This window comes from Somniosus microcephalus, chromosome 3 (genome assembly GCF_052327205.1).
Source record: "Somniosus microcephalus isolate GS21.2 chromosome 3, FLI_Smic_1.0, whole genome shotgun sequence".
In the NCBI taxonomy this organism is placed as follows: Eukaryota; Metazoa; Chordata; class Chondrichthyes; order Squaliformes; family Somniosidae; genus Somniosus; species Somniosus microcephalus.
This window is the reverse complement of record NC_140989.1, coordinates 58,141,042-58,158,868: the sequence shown is the minus strand read 5'-3', so window position 1 is coordinate 58,158,868 and position 17,827 is coordinate 58,141,042. Positions and strand designations below refer to the sequence as shown.

The 17,827-nt window shown below is 44.9% G+C and overlaps 1 protein-coding gene across 1 annotated transcript in view; it reads left to right on the top strand.

Moving 5' to 3' along the window:
- plekhh2 (pleckstrin homology domain containing, family H (with MyTH4 domain) member 2) overlaps positions 1 to 17,827 on the top strand; it is a 146,138-nt gene that overhangs the window by 64,593 nt on the left and 63,718 nt on the right. The window contains exons 5-8 of the mRNA XM_085980626.1: positions 7,107 to 7,190; positions 7,745 to 7,826; positions 9,803 to 9,964; positions 11,485 to 12,482. Of these exons, the coding sequence (XP_085836752.1) occupies positions 7,107 to 7,190; positions 7,745 to 7,826; positions 9,803 to 9,964; positions 11,485 to 12,482 (1,326 nt within the window). The remainder of the gene's footprint in view (positions 1 to 7,106; positions 7,191 to 7,744; positions 7,827 to 9,802; positions 9,965 to 11,484; positions 12,483 to 17,827) is intronic.

The following is a 17,827-nucleotide window of genomic DNA, read 5'->3' as shown; positions in this document are numbered from 1 at the left end:
CACAGACGGGCCCTGTGTCTTACACGGTTGAGACTGCCGAGGACGTCGTCTGGAGAAGACACACAGATCAACTGTTGCTAGGAGCAGAGACAGCCACAGAGGCTCCAACGGCTGGTTGGCCTGAACTGTTTCCGGATGATACCGCAAACCAGCATCCTTTGCCACAGTGCTCTTCTCCAACACAGGAAGTCATAGAGACTGTTCTACCTGTGCAAACTCCTGACTTTCGACTGACACAGGCACCTTCTCCATCCAGGCCTGTGTCAATGCCTACTGCTGTGGAAGCCAGCGATGACCGCCGGTATCCTGTCAGGGAGCGGCGGCCTCCAAGACGCTTGGATCTGTAGGCTTAGTGACTTACCCACAAGACTGGGGCAGAAGAAACCCCAGGGTAAAGTCAGGGGTTGAGGGAGTCTACCTCTACCCTTGGTTAGTGAGTGCATTGAAAGTAACTTACCTGTTGAGCAATAATGTGGACCTTTCATTTAAGAGGGGAGGAATATGTTATGTATTGTGTGTTCTCCTCCTACCTGTGGTGGCACTGTCATAGCAGATAAATGGTTGGGTGTTCTCTTGGTTAAGTTTAGCTCTCTTTGTTCGGAACTTTCCAGAACTTCCTGTCCTTCCTGAATAAAGCACTTTATGTTTGAATCTCTTGAGTTCTGAGTCCTAAATTGTGTCTAGGTAGAAAGGTACCAACACAACACCCGCCGCTTGGAGGCGGGACAGAGACGGGATCAGAAACTATGCATTTGGGAAAATTGCTTGGAGGCGGGGACCCCCCGCCACTTTTAGCAATTTTAACACCCCACACGTCTCCATTCCCGCCTCCTCGGTCCTGGCAAAATTCAGCCCCATGTGTTCCTGTGAGTGGCACATTAGCTGCTCCATGCAGGTGGCCATCGTATCCATCGCCTGCGACATGATAGTGCTCATGTTGGAGATGGACTCCTCCATTCTCTCCACATTTGCGGACATCGCGTTCGCAAAACCTGTCAATGCCTCCGGCACTTCTTGCTGCACCTCCAGGAACACCCTCTTTCTGGATGGCCCCCAAGGCTCAACATCTGCATGCAGCTGAGCAGAGCTGGGAGCGTCTTGCGCCCTCCAATGAGGAGTCTCCACTGCAGTCCCTGTCTCCACCATCTCCTTTTGCTCACTTGTGAATTGTGAGACACCAGGTGACAACACTACTCTATTTCATGTGGCATCCACCGAGGTGCGCTCATGTCTGGTGACGGTGTGCCCTCAGAGGCTGGGGGCTCCTCGGAGGAGTCGTCTTGCTCTTCCTCCTAGACGGTGGGGGGGGGCTGGCGGCGGGGAATCCTGATGGACCTGTGGGACAGTAAAGAGATGAGTTAGATATGCCATATGAAGAATGGGTACAGATACCATTACACACATGATGACCATTCAGTAGCTGATGACATCAGTCCCCATATGAGTGACTGATATATGCCGTGTAGCTGTATGATATGTAATTCTGTCACCAGGTTGCTGAGATGTCCCCCTTTCTCTGTCTCCCACCTCCAGCTGCTCGGCGACACCAGAAACCTCCAAGGCAGCCTACTCTGCTGATGTTAAGGTCGCCAATAATGGCATTCCCCTCCGGTTCTCTCTCTATCCCTCTTATTGTGAGCTCTCTTTTCCTGCAAGGAGGGAAAGAAGAGCAGGTTGAGTGCGTGTGATGGAATGAGTGTAAAGAATGGATGGGTTACATCTTTAGAGGGTGTCGATGATGGAGTGGGGTGCCAAAACCAAGTGGCCTCCTTGTGTGTTGTTAGTTGGTTTGATTGCATTAGGATGAGGGTGAGTGTGAGGGGTGGCTAGTGAGATGGGGATGTGATAATGTAGATAGAGAGCGAGGGATAGGTGGACATGCAAGGTATGTTGGTGTTAGTAAGGATGTGCAGCAGCAGGGTTGGGAAGGCAGAGTGATGGGGATGTGATGAGAGGAACAGCAGGGTGAAGTTGAGTGTGGCTTTGTACTCACCTTTCCTGATCTAATTAGATCATTGAAATATTTGCGGCACTGCAACCACATCCCTGTTGTTTACCTCCTCTGCTATTTGGAACCAGGCTCTTTTGGTCTCCCGGGAAGGTCTCTTCTGTGCATTAGAAGGGAAGAGGACCTCCTTGCATGCTCTGACTCCCTCCACAAGCATATGGAGGGAGTTATCGGAGAAACTGTGTGCTGCCCTCTGTCATGGTGCAGTCATATTTGGCACTCTTTCCAGCAATCCAATTGTGCAGTGTGCTGCTTGCACACTCCTAGATGAACCTTCAAATGCAATGTGGCCCTGGCTCCTTTAAATATCCCAGCTGAAAACATGTCATTGCTGACGTCATCAGACCCGCACCATTTAATTGGGCCGGGTAACATGCAGGGTGGCCTTAATAGGCCCCATTAACGCACAGTCTCTCTGAAGAGCGGCAAGGAATCAGGAATGGGGTCGCCACCCGCCACGGCGACCACCCGCACCCGACCCGCCCAGGTACAGAAAATTCCAGCCAAAGAGAGGGAAAGAAAGATTGGATTAAGAGAGAGAAAAGAGACAGAAAGGAAAAGTAAAAAAGAAATGTAAAAATTGAAAAATTAACATTTTGTAAATCTCCAACAATAATTCACAACCTGAAGAAATGAGACTCCACACTTTTAATTGTTCATTTTCTGGGCAAGTGAGGTTAATTGGCAGTCATTAATCATTATCAGGCACTCTTATTTTTTCAGCAAAATCTGGGCCAATAGAATCAATTTTTTTTTTAAAAGAATCCCAGTGGGTACACTTTTTATTAAAATTGCTTTCCAATCATTTAATTAAAATCTGCAGAGGCGTGATCCTGGCAGTTATGCAGGATTATACCTACTGTGTAATTCCACCGAGTTTGTAGCTGTTTCAGCAAACTCCCACCATTTAAGGTGGGAATCTGCCAGAAAAGCCACACAATTTTGGGGCCTATATTAAATATGTATCATACTGATGCACTACAGTGACCGTGACAGTGGTAGAACATGGGACTAGTTTCCATTTCGAAGCATTAGCTTTCTGCAGCTTAATGCGCACAAAATTTGAACAACTTTCTTTTCATGTCTGGAATGTAAAGATCCTACATAAAATGGGTTTCGGTAGTCTCAACCGAGATGCCAGCCGACACTGTAAAATCCTACATTAATTGCACTAAATTGGCAATTTCCTTGGTGTATTCAGGTATATTTTCATCTGTATGAAGAGGCGAAGTGATACATTTCCAAATACTGGCATCCTTCATGCGAATAAGAACAAAAATTCACTTATAAAGATATAAATTTCAAAAAATGATTGTGGAACACTGGCAATTGCAGACAACAAGTTGTAAGTCCTGGCTTGGCCAACAGATGGAGCCATTGGGTGGAGCAGCCAGACACTTCCTAAAAGGGGAAGTAAAAATGGTTTGAGCTTTTCCGTGAACTCAAGCCAAGAGCCACGTTCATTCTGCAGAAGTTTTTGTATGAGCCTTAAAAATATATATCCAGTGATACTGTGCGTTACAGTTTGATGAGGCTTAACTAAACATTAAAAGGGCAATTTTAACCCGGGAACTGCGTGGTAGCGGAGTTAAAATTGCTTTGGGAGACTTCCTGCTTGTTTCTTAATCACACAGTTCTTTAAACGCCTAAGGCACTCGCCACAAGCAAGCAGAAGCCTCATGAATATGTAGGCCTAGAAATTCGGGAGGGCCCATTTTTGGGTCAGTACCCTGCGCAAGAATGGAGAGGTCCGAGGAGCGCCAAATATTGGGCCTCGGACCTCCTTACCATGAAGCCAGTGTTTCAGGAGGAGCCCTTTGGGTAGAAGGAACGAAGATTGGGCCGCTGCTAGCGCCACAGTGGCCCTCAGGTAAGTGAAGTATCGCGGGCCTGGGTGGGTTCACGGGCCTCGGGGAAGGCAAATCAATGTTGCAGCGGGGACCTGAAGCAGTCGTTAGGCCCCTTATTTGCACATGCAAACGGCCTAGCACCTGCTTCAGGTGTGGGTAAAGTACGCCTCTTGTTTGTCCTTACCCTTTATGGCGTGCGCCGCACTTCCTGCCCGCCGCTTTGAGGCCTTAGGAGGCTGCTACGTGACCCAATTTCTAGGCCATGATACTTTTAGGACCCTGAAGCGATCTTAACATGCAAAAACGGATGTTCCGCCCAGCACTGAACCCACTGAGTAAAACCTAGCAGGATTAGTTTCCAAGGGGCCATTGGGAGCAATATTTAAAGGGGCACTCACCTGCAAACACTCAGATCATAGGGATCTGGTCGCTATTGTGTTTTTTGAAATTATACAGGAGAGTTTGCCTTAGTGACTGCGTTCTACAAGGAACAGCAATTGGGCATGTTAGACAACAGGTGAGGAGGGCTGCGTGAAGAAAACATCACTTGCGCATAGGATATACAGGCCTACAGTGAGTTACCTGTATTGTTTGAGGAGCAGTGCATAAAAAAGTCAAGTTTCTCCAGACGGGCTGCCACAGAGTTCTGCAGCCTCCTGCAAGAAGACCTACTGCCTACTGGCCCAGGAGGCCATGTTTTGCCTTTAACAGTGAAAGTTACCTTTCCAGGATGCTACAGTGGACATAACTCACGTCCCTCAATCTACTGTTCATAAATGCATCAAGCAGATCACCAATGCCTTGGCCAATAACAGAATTACTTTCCCAATGGAACCTAGCAATCAGAATGAAAAGGCTCTGGGATTTATTGCAGTGGCTGGCTTCCCTTGTGTGTCGGGGGGTCAGAGACTGTACACATGTAACCATTAGAATACCAGGAAACCAGCCAGGAGCATTTGTGAACAGGAAAGGATTTCATTCCATCAATGAGCAGCTGGTCAGTCATCGCCTCCACAGAATAATGCAGCTCTGGGCCAAGTTTCCAGGCAGCTGTCACGATTCCCTCATTCTGCTCCAGTCAACCATCCCCCCACTATTCCACCCGTCACAAAACATTAGAGGATGGGTGCAAGGGGCCAAGGGTTACCCCACCACAAATGACACCCCTCCATCACCCCAGCAAGCCTGCAGAGATAAGGTACAAACCAGAGCCATGAGACCACCAAGATGATCATTGACACTCAATTGGGCTCCTAAACCAATGGTTTAGGTCTATAAATTCGGCCGCCCAGCACCTGTTTTTCAGGCACTAACTGGCCTACTAAGCCACCAATATGATGGGCAGGAAGCAATCGTACATGTCCGGCCAGAAGTGCACCACCCACTATATTGGGAAATAAGGTAGTGCTGGCGGCAGGTGTGCACGTCGGCAACATTTAAAGGAGGAAATAATTTATTTAAACTTGGGTCCTCCACATCTTCAATGGAAATGAAAATTGGGAGAGATATATAACTGGTGGCTGATATCGATATCACCCATTTTACACTGTCACCCAAAGTCAAAATTACCCCCGTAGTGTTTCTATTTATTTCTTTTATTGCCACTGCTCCTGAGGTGCTGAAGTTTGCTGGGGTGCCAGGCACTCTTGGGTATCTTGTTCAAGTCGCCATTTCTCATGTTTCAGATTAGACATGAGCGTTGGCAAGGTATTCGACTGTGAAAGGTATCGCAGCCAAACCAGTTCCTGTCCTCTACTGAGGTGCACACACATACAGCTTCCATTAGATAGTGATCAAGGATGGGGGCCCTGACTGATTTTTCCCCTCCCTAACCCAGAGGCTTTAAAACCAATTGTAACGCCCTTGCTGCCAACCCTTTTGAGATCAGTTAATTCAGCACAGCCTCAGACCTGACCGTGGACCTTCTGTTCTGTGTGGTTCAGATGTATGCTGAGCTTTCAGGGGAACTTTAATTCTGTTTTAATGACAAATGGAAATAGGGATTAAAGGCAGTCAAACAGCACTTGTATATCAAAAACGTGTCCAGGTAGCAGAGATGAGTAATGTAGTCAAACTGAATTCTGAAGCACAACTGACTCAAATTAAATTAAATATATATATATACTGTATATATATTCTACCATGTGTAGTGGAAGGGAGGTACATAATTTCACACCTTATTAGCCCACCCAGTCCCAGGTCTAAAACACCGGGGAGTAAGCAAGCTTATGCTGATAAATATCTATTCACTCCTGTACATGCTCTTCAGCATAATTAAAGGTAGATCGGTGAAACTGCTTCCTGGTCTAGCTTCGTCTTATGCTAAAGAGTATACAGCGTGTAGGTTGAAATGACAGTGGTTCTTAACTCATGTTCCTTTAGCGTAAGCAACATCGCTGCAGATTGCCCTACTGCTCTGTAATTTAATGAAAGGGAGCAGTTGTTCCCTATAGTTGTTTCATTCCCACCAAGGAGCATGGGTAAGAAACAGTGCTATTTGAGTTACCAGCTTCAGCTTTAAAAGCTAGAACTGGAACATCTGTGATATAAATGAAATCTATCTTCGTTGGTTCAAGTGAGCATTCGTGTATGTAATACGATGCATTTCTTCTTTGATAAATGCTCAATAAACATGCTTTCCACACATTTTATACCAAATATAGTCATTTAAAAGATTTGTGTAGATTAATATAGCACATTCTAAAGATATTACAACGGACCAAAACCACCATACTATTGTGGCGGAGCCACCAAGAGACACTGAACAATAATCATTCCTTTAACTACTCTGTAGTGCAGTTGAGGACTGCACCTTTAAGCTGTGTGTAGTTTCTTGTATTTCCGCGTGATGACGTCATGACGCCGATCACGTGACCCCCAGTTGGCGCGGAGAACGTGATGACGTCATGACGTCGGGTTCCCGTATTTAGTGGCAGTCTTGGAGAGGCTGTGAGACTGGACAGACCTGCTTACATCTGCTCTTGTAGTTTTATTAGTTAAAGTTGTTTGTATATTAAAGCTTGATTATTTCGTTTCACTGCGTTGGACTTCATTATTCAGATAGGAACCTCCGTTCCTACACTATGCACAAAAATGGCATCAACTGATGATTCCATCATACCCCATATACATTTGTCTTTTACTCCCTTGTATATGTTCATCTGAAATAACCCTTTGCTTGCCTACTATCAATGTGTTGGGTTGCACTGAAATTTACAGAAGGTTGACGATACATTTTTGGGTTTCAGAAGCATCTACGAATACAGGAGGCCAAAATAATAGAAGAGAAAGCAGCTAAAATCAAGGATTGGGTGACAATGAAGCTGCAGGAGGTACCTAAGCATTGCTGTATATTTATAGGAAAAACTGGGCACTACATGTTGAACTATTTGGGCAAATGTAGCTTTGTATTTGATTGTTTCTAACTTTTTTTCTTTTTGGAATTTTTGAGTTACATAGCACATTTGCAATTTTTTTTTAAGTTGCTCTGTTTTGGAAAATGTATTCCGAATTGCATTAAACTGCTCATTATAAAATTGAAAATTATTGTTATTGAACAAAAATCCCCCCCCAAAAAGGTTTATAGAATTTCATATTAGCAAAAGTTATGTGCGACTTATGTGGCATTTCATATGAACTTAATTATGTTACTGTTTTCTATTCATGAGGCTATTTCTATTGATGGAAGCATATCTAGAATACAATCTGGCTCAATAATGACTGTACTTACAATGTTAGTGTTTAGGAGAATAAAGTTATATTAACATTATTATGCAATGTAATTTTTATAAGCATGTTAGGTAAACCAAAGGTGCTTATCTTCCTCAATTTTCTGTTTCTAATGTAGAGACATATATAGGATTTAATATCCTCTCTTTGCTCACAGCTTGAAACTGAAAATCAGAATTTTAAATTTACCAATCAGCAACAGATAGAACACATCCAAACCCTTCAGACCAAGTTACAAGGTAAGAGCCAAGTTCTCCCAAGATATTCGTGATTCACTGAATAAATTCAGCAATCTACTGTGTATCAATACCAGTATATTATAAAAGTAGGGCAATTACTCCAGATGTGTGGATCATGTCCATTTCCCCTCAGTTCACCACTGAAATTGACGGGCTGGAATTTCCTTGATCCAACTTATGCTAAAATTCAGCCAAAATGTACGCCCATTTTTGTGCCGATCTTGCGATGTATTACCCTACCCCACATTTAGCATATGTCCTTTGGAAAGGCCATTCCAATGTTTAGTCCTTCTGAACGGGGGAGGGCCAAGGTCCGAAAAATTTCGGGTGCACTGAGACTGACAGCATTTTCTTTAAATGTAGTGCCTCATTCGCGTAAATTCTGGAATTTCACGTGAGCGGGTAGTTCGTGTGGGGCGGGGCTATGCAAATCAGTGGCAAAGGGTTTCAGTAGACATATCTCGCGAGTGACACAATCGCTTTGAGGAAATTAGCACGTAGCGATGTTTCAGCGTAAAACCGTTGTAAATTAGTTACACACAGAGCTTCCTCAGAAAAAATGGTGCTCCAATGCGTAGCTACGCTGAAACTTTCCTGGAAATTCAGGGCCAACATTTCAGTGTCTATGTTGAACGTCACTTTAATATCTTAACTTGCAATGCAATAATTTTTTTGGCCTGCACTGCTCCTAATGTTCTGCCATGGTCATCTTGTTTCTTCTTAAACCCGTGCTCAGTATCTCTCCACACTGTGGGGACAGGCCACTTAGAGCATTTCCCAGTGCTGCCGGTGAAGTCGAGCACAATCAGAGCTGCCGTTCAGCACCAATTGTTGCCGACAAATGTTGCTGTAAAGTTGCTGGCAATTGACGATCCAGCTAATACCCACTGAGACTCATCACATTTGTGGTTGGAAGCTCATCCGCGGACTCGGACCTGTAAGCGCTGTCTGATGACCCAAGTTTGACAGCCTTAAAAGCCATTTCCATAGACCTAAGAGTTAGGATTTAGGTATTAGGATATTTACTGTCAATGGCTTGTGTATACTGCTAGGTTATAGCTAAATCCAGTATAGCTATTGTTTGAAACCGTTGTCTCTAGGATCAAAAAACACATTACAGCACTGACTGTTTCTCAAAAGGGTGCCTAATTTCTATTTTCTAAAATCACTAGCATTATAAATAAAACTAAAGCACTTGGCTTGTTTATGACTTACTCACATTAAGGTGACGGATAAGCAGAATCGCAAACTGTATTCTGAAGTTAATTTGGATGTATTACCCCGCCCCACATTTAGGGAACATTTTAAATACAAATACCATACCAAGATGCCCGAGCATGGTTTAAGTTAGGATCTACAATATAATTTCAGCCAACTTGGCTCACTGACCTGCTCAGGCACGGCATTTGAGTGTATATTGATTGACTCTTAAGAATCCACAGCTGCACTCGTTTGTCAAGCTTTTTGTTTTCACGATGCCCATTTTTCATGTACAAATTCCTCACATGTACATGAGTGTGCCAGTAATATCCTGTTCTTGCCTCCGCTGGGACGGGCCACTGCCTCACCAGGAGACTCATATCTCATTTTGAGAACCTCTGGAGTAGAGGAAAATCTTTACTGTACATCATGGTAAACCTGATGTGCAAGTGCCTGCTGCTGGTGCTAGGTGTAAAACCTGGAAATGTTCTATTCTTCACCATTAGCATTCCTCACCTTGCTGAGTGCAGAGCTGGTGACCCCCCCCCCGCCACTCCCCTTCCCCAGTCCAATAACAAAAAAAAGTCTTCCTAGAAAATGTTTGACTGAGAGTGGAAAATGCGGTTCCTGCGCAATACTGTACTCATGTCCACCACTGATACCAATTAATCTATTATTTCCACCTCTTAGGCAATAAGATCACTTTTGCACTGCAGTCAGGAATCATCTAGAGTCATACTTAAATAACCAGTGCCTTGTCTGTCACTTTCTTTCAGCCCTAACAGGGAGTCGAGGACAAAAGTCATCATCTGACTTAAGCAAAACATCAGGGGAAGCACAACGGCTTAGCAGCCTGACTTTTGGATACTTTAAAGGAAACCCCAGGAGTCTTCAGCAGAATACCCTAGAAGCTGGGTTACTGGACATAAAATTTACAGGTAGATGGAATCCTTTTTAAATTATTGTAAAATGTGCAATAAAGAAGGCTGTGCGGGCTGGAAAATCAGAACACATTTACAAGCATAAAAAATTTAAACAAATGTTTCACTTATGAAAATGAACACCGACTTTCTTCAGTTCATCTCTTTAAATGTTTTCATTCTAGATAATTAAAAAAAAATGATATTGAATCCTTAGGTGGTTTGTTCAGTCTTTCCAGGAAATCCAAAATGTCTGTGAGGAAACTGAATTAACATGCACAGTGTTAGTTAACAGGGCACTCTTTTTATCATTGTTTGTGATGAAGATCATTGGTCCATACCTGAGGTGCCCAAGAAGAGGACAATGCTGGCTAAAGTTTTTAGCATTCATCATTTATGTAATAACAGGATTGATATATAATTTAATGAATATATAATTCAATTAATATATGATGACATTAGGGGGGCTAAATTCGGTTGATTTGTGCCTCCCATTAGCGCCCTAGAAGGCACTAACGGGGCACAAATCAACTAGCACCTGGGTGCAGCACCGTTAACGCCTCCCGCGAAATTCAGCGGGAGGTTAGAGGCGGCACTAACTGTTAGCAGCACACGGTGCTGTGCCGTCGGCGATGACGTAATCGCCGTGCGCAGTGCATGGCTCGCGCCCCGGCTGTAATATTGGGTGGCGCCCCCCGACTTACCGCCAGACACTATGTCCGCCGGGGTCAGGGGGGCCTGCCTGCGGCCGGGGCGGCGCTAGTTAATACGGGAGGTGGCGGGCGGCCATTTTTGTTGCTGACGGCCTGCCAGCACCTGCCTCCTCTGCCATCCCAGCCCCCGTGAAGCCCTCCCGCGGGGTGCCGGCTGCTCTCCGTGAGCCCGGCACTCCTCTTGACTGCCGGGCTCGTTTGCCAGCACTCCCAATCCCTGGTGGCCCTGCTGGGCGCCTGGATGCACTGCGCCAGGCCCCTCCCCTTTAATAAGGGGAGGAAGGCCTGCAGTACCACGGCGCGACGTGCCGCAGCATGTGCCGCGATATTGGCTAGCAGCGCCCCAAGAGGGACGAGGGGCACTTCCAGTAGTGCCCCTCCTCCCTCTCGGGACGCTACCCAATTTTTACCCCTTGGAGTTTATTAAAAATAAAGGTAATCTGATTAAATTTGTATTAAAATAGACAGTGTAATAGGGACAGAGGATGCAATTAACCACTTATAGAAGGATTTAGATCAGTTATACAACTGAACAGAAAAATTACATTAAATTTATTACTGACTATATTTGGTGAACAACATTGAGTGATATATGTATGCAGTGAAGTGAATAGAATTAGCAGAAGGAGACTTCCTTGTAGCTCTACTCAGTGCCTTCCTCAGTACATTTGAGATTAGGAACTCAAGGTGTGGGGAAGCAATGCATGAACCTGTCCAACACTGTTTTGGACCTCTAACCCAATGCATCAATGCACCAACTTATGTCATATCAAGTGACTTAAAAAAGTATGAACATAATGTAACTTGTATATTTACCTTTTTCAGAAAAGGAAATGAACAAGAGGCCCCATATGAATTCCGTTCAGAATACTGAAACAGATCAAAAGGGTTTCTCTCAGAACAACTGTGTACCCGAACTGCAAGGTAGAAAAGGACAGACAAGCCATCAGCTTTTACCAAAAGAAGAAGGCACAGCTTTTATGTCTTTGAGTGACGGTAGTTCTGATGAAGAAGAAGAAAGGAAAAAATGCCCAAAATCCAAATGTTTGTCAAACCTCTCCAATCACACATCAGAAGGAGGCATCAGACTTAGTCACATTGGGAGTGACACCTATTTGACTACATCTGACGACAGCAACTCTGCCTTTGATGATGAGGGTATAGTAGTTCATCAAGCTAAGCAAAAACTACCCTTACAAGGTGCAGTTGCAAATACTGAAACTCTACAGGTAGTGGATCATTTTCCAAGCATAATAATGAGCTCAAAAATACTGATTAAAAGAATGGATCATGATAGTTCCTCTGATGAGTTAAACAAGAAATTTGAATCCCAAAGGCTAGATTCTTCATCATCTAGTGAAACTAATACTCCAAACCTAATTCTAACATCAGCATTTACACCAAAACATCTAACCCCTACAACAGCCACCAGTACCCAGCCCACACATTCCTTAATTGAGACAAATTCATTCTCTAACTTAACACCTCCGAAATTAAGGGCTCCTAATGTATTTAGTGTAAGTGTGGCCAAAGCAAAGAAACATTTAAGCCAACCTCAATTAAGTACTGATCGTCTGTTTGGCAGAAACCGAAATGCTATTAGTATGGTGAGGCCAATGCGTCATGAAGAGACGGACATCGATATCAATGAAGGTGAAAATGATATTCTGGAGAAAATGGAAACCGGCTATGATGAGGGAATGTTTTTGTATGATTCATCTGAAGCCCAAATCACAGAGGAGCAACTAGAAACAGGAGACAGCACAGGCAAAGTTCCCAACAACAAACCACCAACTCCTCCTCTGCACAGATTCCCTTCCTGGGTAATTCTTACTGCTCTGATGTAGTGATAAATAGCAGTTAGTGCTTCGTTTGTGGAATTAAAAATGTCAATAGATGTTTTGAAAAATTAAGTTGGCATTGGTCTGACAGCTTTAACAATACAGTCCACTTGATCTCAAAGATCTCAACTAATTCACATCAGACCAGACTGGTGTATTTACTCGTGTTAGGCAATCTGAAGAATTATTGATAACTTTTCTGAAATCACCCCACGAGAGCACACAGGTGAAGTGTTAGTCTATCTAGTAATCCATCTTTATTCTTAAAATTCACTATCACACATGTACTCACACTTTGATAGAGGTGTTCAAAATCATAAATAGAGTAAATCAGAAAAAACTGTTTCCAGTGGCAGAAGGGTTGGTAACCAGAGGACACAGATTTAAGGTGATTGGCAAACAAACCAGAGGCGACATGAGGAAAAGTAATTTACGCAGTGAGTTCTTGTGATCTGGAATGCACTGCCTGAAAGGGTGGTGGTAGCAAATTTATAAGTAACTTTCAAAAGGGAATTGGATAAATACTTGAATGGAAGAAATTTACGGGGCTAGGTGGGGAAAGAGCAGGGGTGTGGGACCAGTTGGATATCTCTTATCAAGAGCCGGCACAGGCATAATGGGCCGAATAGATTCCTTCGGTGCTGTATCATGCTATGTGCCATCTGGCATAGTGCAGCATATTCAGACAGTAAACTCTACTAAGTGTGCAGTGTTCCTTTACATTATTGTATATTGAGGATGGCAAATCACTTTTCACCAGATAAAAGAACCCAATATTCTGTGAGATCTCACGTCATTTTATGTCACTATTCAATGGCAGTTGAAAAATAGCAGTGGTACCAGAAAAAAACTACAAAACACATACACATATTTTAGAAAAAATATTAGCGTTCACAGACTATAATTAAATGACAGGGTTCAGATGACAGTAAACCACCTAAGCTATGCTCTGCTGTTTCCTGATGTCACGTGAAGCAGTTGGATTACGGTCTCACAGACCACCCCTACCCATGCAGCCTCTTCTATTTGGCTTGTCTGCCTCTTAGGCTACACTGCAGGCCTTGGCTAAACCTGACTACACTAAACTCTATTTCTAGACGAAACCCTCGTGATTAATTGCAAAACACAGTTATTCTCCATTCTATTGTCCTCTATGTGGTGAAGCAACTGATGTTTGCTTGGAGCTTCCCTTCGCTGGCACAACTGAAATGTGTAATGGATCACAGGCACAAACCTACATCTTATAGCATTTCATGTTGATGCTCCAACAATCTGAAGGAGAAACAGCTAAATTGAACCTTGCTGAGATTCAAGTGTGAATGCCTTCTTCCATCCTTCAAATTGGATCTGACTGGAGGGGAAATTAGCCTTTCTTCTGTTGCTATGTTGGCAGGTGTTTAGATTGTAACTGAACTAGATGGTGCTGGGGGTATTTTTAACAATATTGGTAAATATCTATTGCCCAGATTTTTTTGGGCAGTCAATAAAACTTACCTGGAGGGTGGAAAGGCAGATGAGTTAAAACGTAAATCAGCCCTTGTCTCCAGTGGAATTCCACTGAGGATCTAGATTTGGAAAGGAAAAGTAGTAAAGCTAACTAGTTATTTCCCCTCCCTTCATTTCGTACCTGCATTCACCATCTACAGTTGCCAAGCCAACACCACCCAGCCCTTTGAAATCTCCACAGATCAGCAGTGCTATTTCTTGATCTTACTGTGGGAGCATCACAGCCAAGTAGCTGACAGGCAGCGAGCACCAGTTGTGAGGGAAGAGAAATTACCCCACCTCCCATTCACCTTTTACTCCCTCTGAAAACCTCAACTTAAAACAGGAGAACTTGTACTCGTCTGAGTATAAATGACAGTCAGTATGTGGATTTGAACTCCGGCTCAGAGTTGAACACTGCCTGCCAGGTCACCTTAACCTCCTAACTAATATCAGCAAGATAAAATACCAGATAGTGCCGTGTAGATCTGTGTTCTGTGTATCTCTAGCATTGTGTTGTATCAACTTTCGTCAGTTGTGGTTACTGGTAACCCTTTCAAGATGAAATGGCATAATCTGTTGAAATATATTAAATTTTCAGGTAAATCAGACTACTCTGTAATTAGAGGTCACAATAGCACTATTTTATTCGTTCCTGGGATGTGGGCGTCGCTGGCAAGGCCAGCATTTATTGCCCATCCCTAATTGCCCTTGAGAAGGTGGTGGTGAGCCGCCTTCTTAAACCGCTGCAGTCCGCGTGGTGAAGGCATTCCCATAGTGCAATTAGGGAGGGAGTTCCAGGATTTTGACCCAGCGACGATAAAGGAATGGTGTTATATTTCCAAATCAGGATGGTGTGTGACTTGGAGGGGAACTTGTAGGTGGTGGTGTTCCCATGCACCTGCTGCCCTTGTCCTTCTAGGTGGTAGGGGTCGTGGCATGGTGAGGTGCTGTCGAAGAAGCCTTGGCAAGTTGCTGCAGTGCATCTTGTAGATGGTACACACTGCAGCCATGGTGCACCAGTGGTGGAGGGAGTGAATGTTTAAGGTGGTGGATGGGGTGCCAATCAAGCGGGCTTCTTTGTCCTGGATGGTGTCGAGCTTCTTGAGTGTTGTTGGATTTGCATTCATCCAGGCAAGTGGAAAGTATTCCATCACTCTCCTGACTTGTGCCTTGTAGATGGTGGAAAGGCTTTGGGGAGTAAGGAGGTGAGGCACTCATCGCAGAATACCCAGCCTCTGACCTGCTCTTGTTGCCACAGTATTTATGTGGCTGGTCCAGTTAAGTTTCTGTTCAATGGTGACTCCCAGGATGTTGATGTTGGGGGACTCGGCGATGGTAATGCCGTTGAATATCAAGAGGCGCTGCGGGTTAGACGCTATTTTATTGGAGATAGTCATTGCCTAGCACTTGTGCAGCATGAATGTTACTTGTCACTTATCAGCCCAAGCCTGAATGTTGTTCAGGTCTTGCTGCATGCGGGCATCATTATCTGAGGAGTTGCGATTGGAACCGAACACTGTGCAATCATCAACGAACATCCCCATTTCTGACCTTATGATGGGGGGAAGGTCATTGATGAAGCAGCTGAAGAAGGTTGGGCCTAGGACACTGCCCTGAGGAATTCCTGCAGCGATGTCCGCGGCTGAGATGATTGGCCTCCAACAACCACAATCATCTTTCTTTGTGCTAGGTATGATTCCAGCCAGTGGAGCGTCTTTCCCTTGATTCCCATTGACTTCAGTTTTACTAGGGCTCCTTGATGCCAGACTCGGTCAAATGCTGCCTTGATGTCAAGGCAGTCACTCTCACCTCACCTCTGGAATTCAGCTCTTTTGGCCATGTTTGGAACAAGGTCTGGAGCCGAGTGGAGTATCGGTGAGCAGGTTATTGGTGAGTAAAACTCAGCATGGGTGAGCAGGTTATTGGTGAGTAAAACTGAGCATCAGTGAGCAGGTTATTGGTGAGTAAAACTAAGCATCGGTGAGCAGGTTATTGGTGAGTAAAACTGAGCATCGGTGAGCAGGTTATTGGTGAGTAAGTGCCACTTGATAGCACTGTTGACGACACCTTCCATCACTTTGCTGATGATTGAGAGTAGACTGATGGGGCGGTAATTAGCCAGATTGGATTTCCTGTTTTTTGTGGACAGGACATACCTGGGCAGTTTTCCACAGTGCTGGGTAGATGCCAGTGTTGTAGCTGTACTGGAACAGCTTGGCTAGAGGCGCAGCTAGTTCTGGAGTACAAGTCTTTAGCACGACAGCCGAGATGTTGTACGGGCCCACAGCCTTTGCTGTTTGCAGTGCGCTCAGCCGTTTCTTGATATCACGTGGAGTGAATCGAATTGGCTGAAGACTGGCTGCTGTGATGGTGGGAACCTCAGGAGGAGGCCGGGATGGATCATCCATTCGGCACTTCTGGCTGAAGATGGTTGCAAACACTTCAGCCTTGTCTTTTGCACTCGCGTGCTGCACTCCGCCATCTTTGAGGATGGGGATATTCATGGAACCTCCTCCTCCAGTTAGTTGTTTAATGGTCCACCACCATTCACGACTGGATGTGGCAGGACTGCAGAGCTTTGATCTGATCCATTGATTGTGGGATCGTTTAGTTTTGTCTATAGCATGCTGCGTCCGTTGTTTAGCATGCATGTAGTCCTCTGTTGCAGCTTCACCAGGTTGGCACCTCATTTTTAGGTATGCCTGGTGCTGCTCCTGGCAAGCTCTTCTACACTCTTCATTGAACCAGCGTTGGTCACCTGGCTTGATAATAATGGTAGAGTGAGGGATATGCCAGGCCATGAGGTTACAGATTGTGGTGGAATACAATTCTGCTGCTGCTGATGGCTCACAGCAGCCAGATGCCCAGTTTTGAGTTGTTAGATCTGTTCTGAATTGATCCCATTTAGCATGGTGGTAGTGCCACACAACACGATGGAGGGTGTCCTCAGTGTGAAGATGGGTTTTCGTCTCCACAATGACTGTGCGGTGGTCACTGCTACCAATGCTGTCATGGACAGATGCATCTGTGACAGGTAGATTGGTGAGGACGAGGTCAAGTAGGTTTTTCCCTCGTGTTGGTTCTCTCACCACCTGCTGCAGGCCCAGTCGGGCAGCTGTGTCCTTCAGGACTTGGCCAGCTTGGTCAGTAGTGGTGCTACCGAGCCACTCTTGGTGATGGACATTGAAATCCCCCATCTAGAGTACGTTCTGTGCCCTTGCTACCCTCAGTACTTCTTCCAATTGGTGTTCAACATGGAGGAGTACTAATTCATCAGCTGAGGGAGGACGGTAGGTGGTAATCAGCAGGAGGTTTCCTTGCCCATGCTTGACCTGATGCCATGAGACTTCCTGGAGTCCAGAGTCAATGTAGAGGACTCCCAGGGCCACTCCTTCCCGACTGTATACCACTGTGCCGCCACCTCTGCTGAATCTGTCCTGCTGGTGGGACAGGACATACCCAGGGATGGTGATGGAGGAGTTTGGGACATTGGTTGAAAGGTATGATTCTGTGAGTATGACTATGTCAGGCTGTTGCTTGACTAGTCTGTGGGACAGCTCTCCCAATTTTGGCACAAGTCCCCAGATGTTAGTGAGGAGGACTTTGCAGGGTTGACTGGGCTGGGTGTGTTGTTGTCGTGTCTGAAGCCAGTGCCGATGCCGGGTGGTCCGTCTAGTTTTATTCTTCTAATTGTTTCTTGTAGCGGTTTGTTACAACTGAGTGGCTTGCTAGGCCATTTCAGAGGGCATCCTTTAATAAATAGGAAGCAATATGTTATATGGAATTGAATATATTGAGTAAAGTACAAAGATATAACAAATTCCTTTTTCTACTATAAA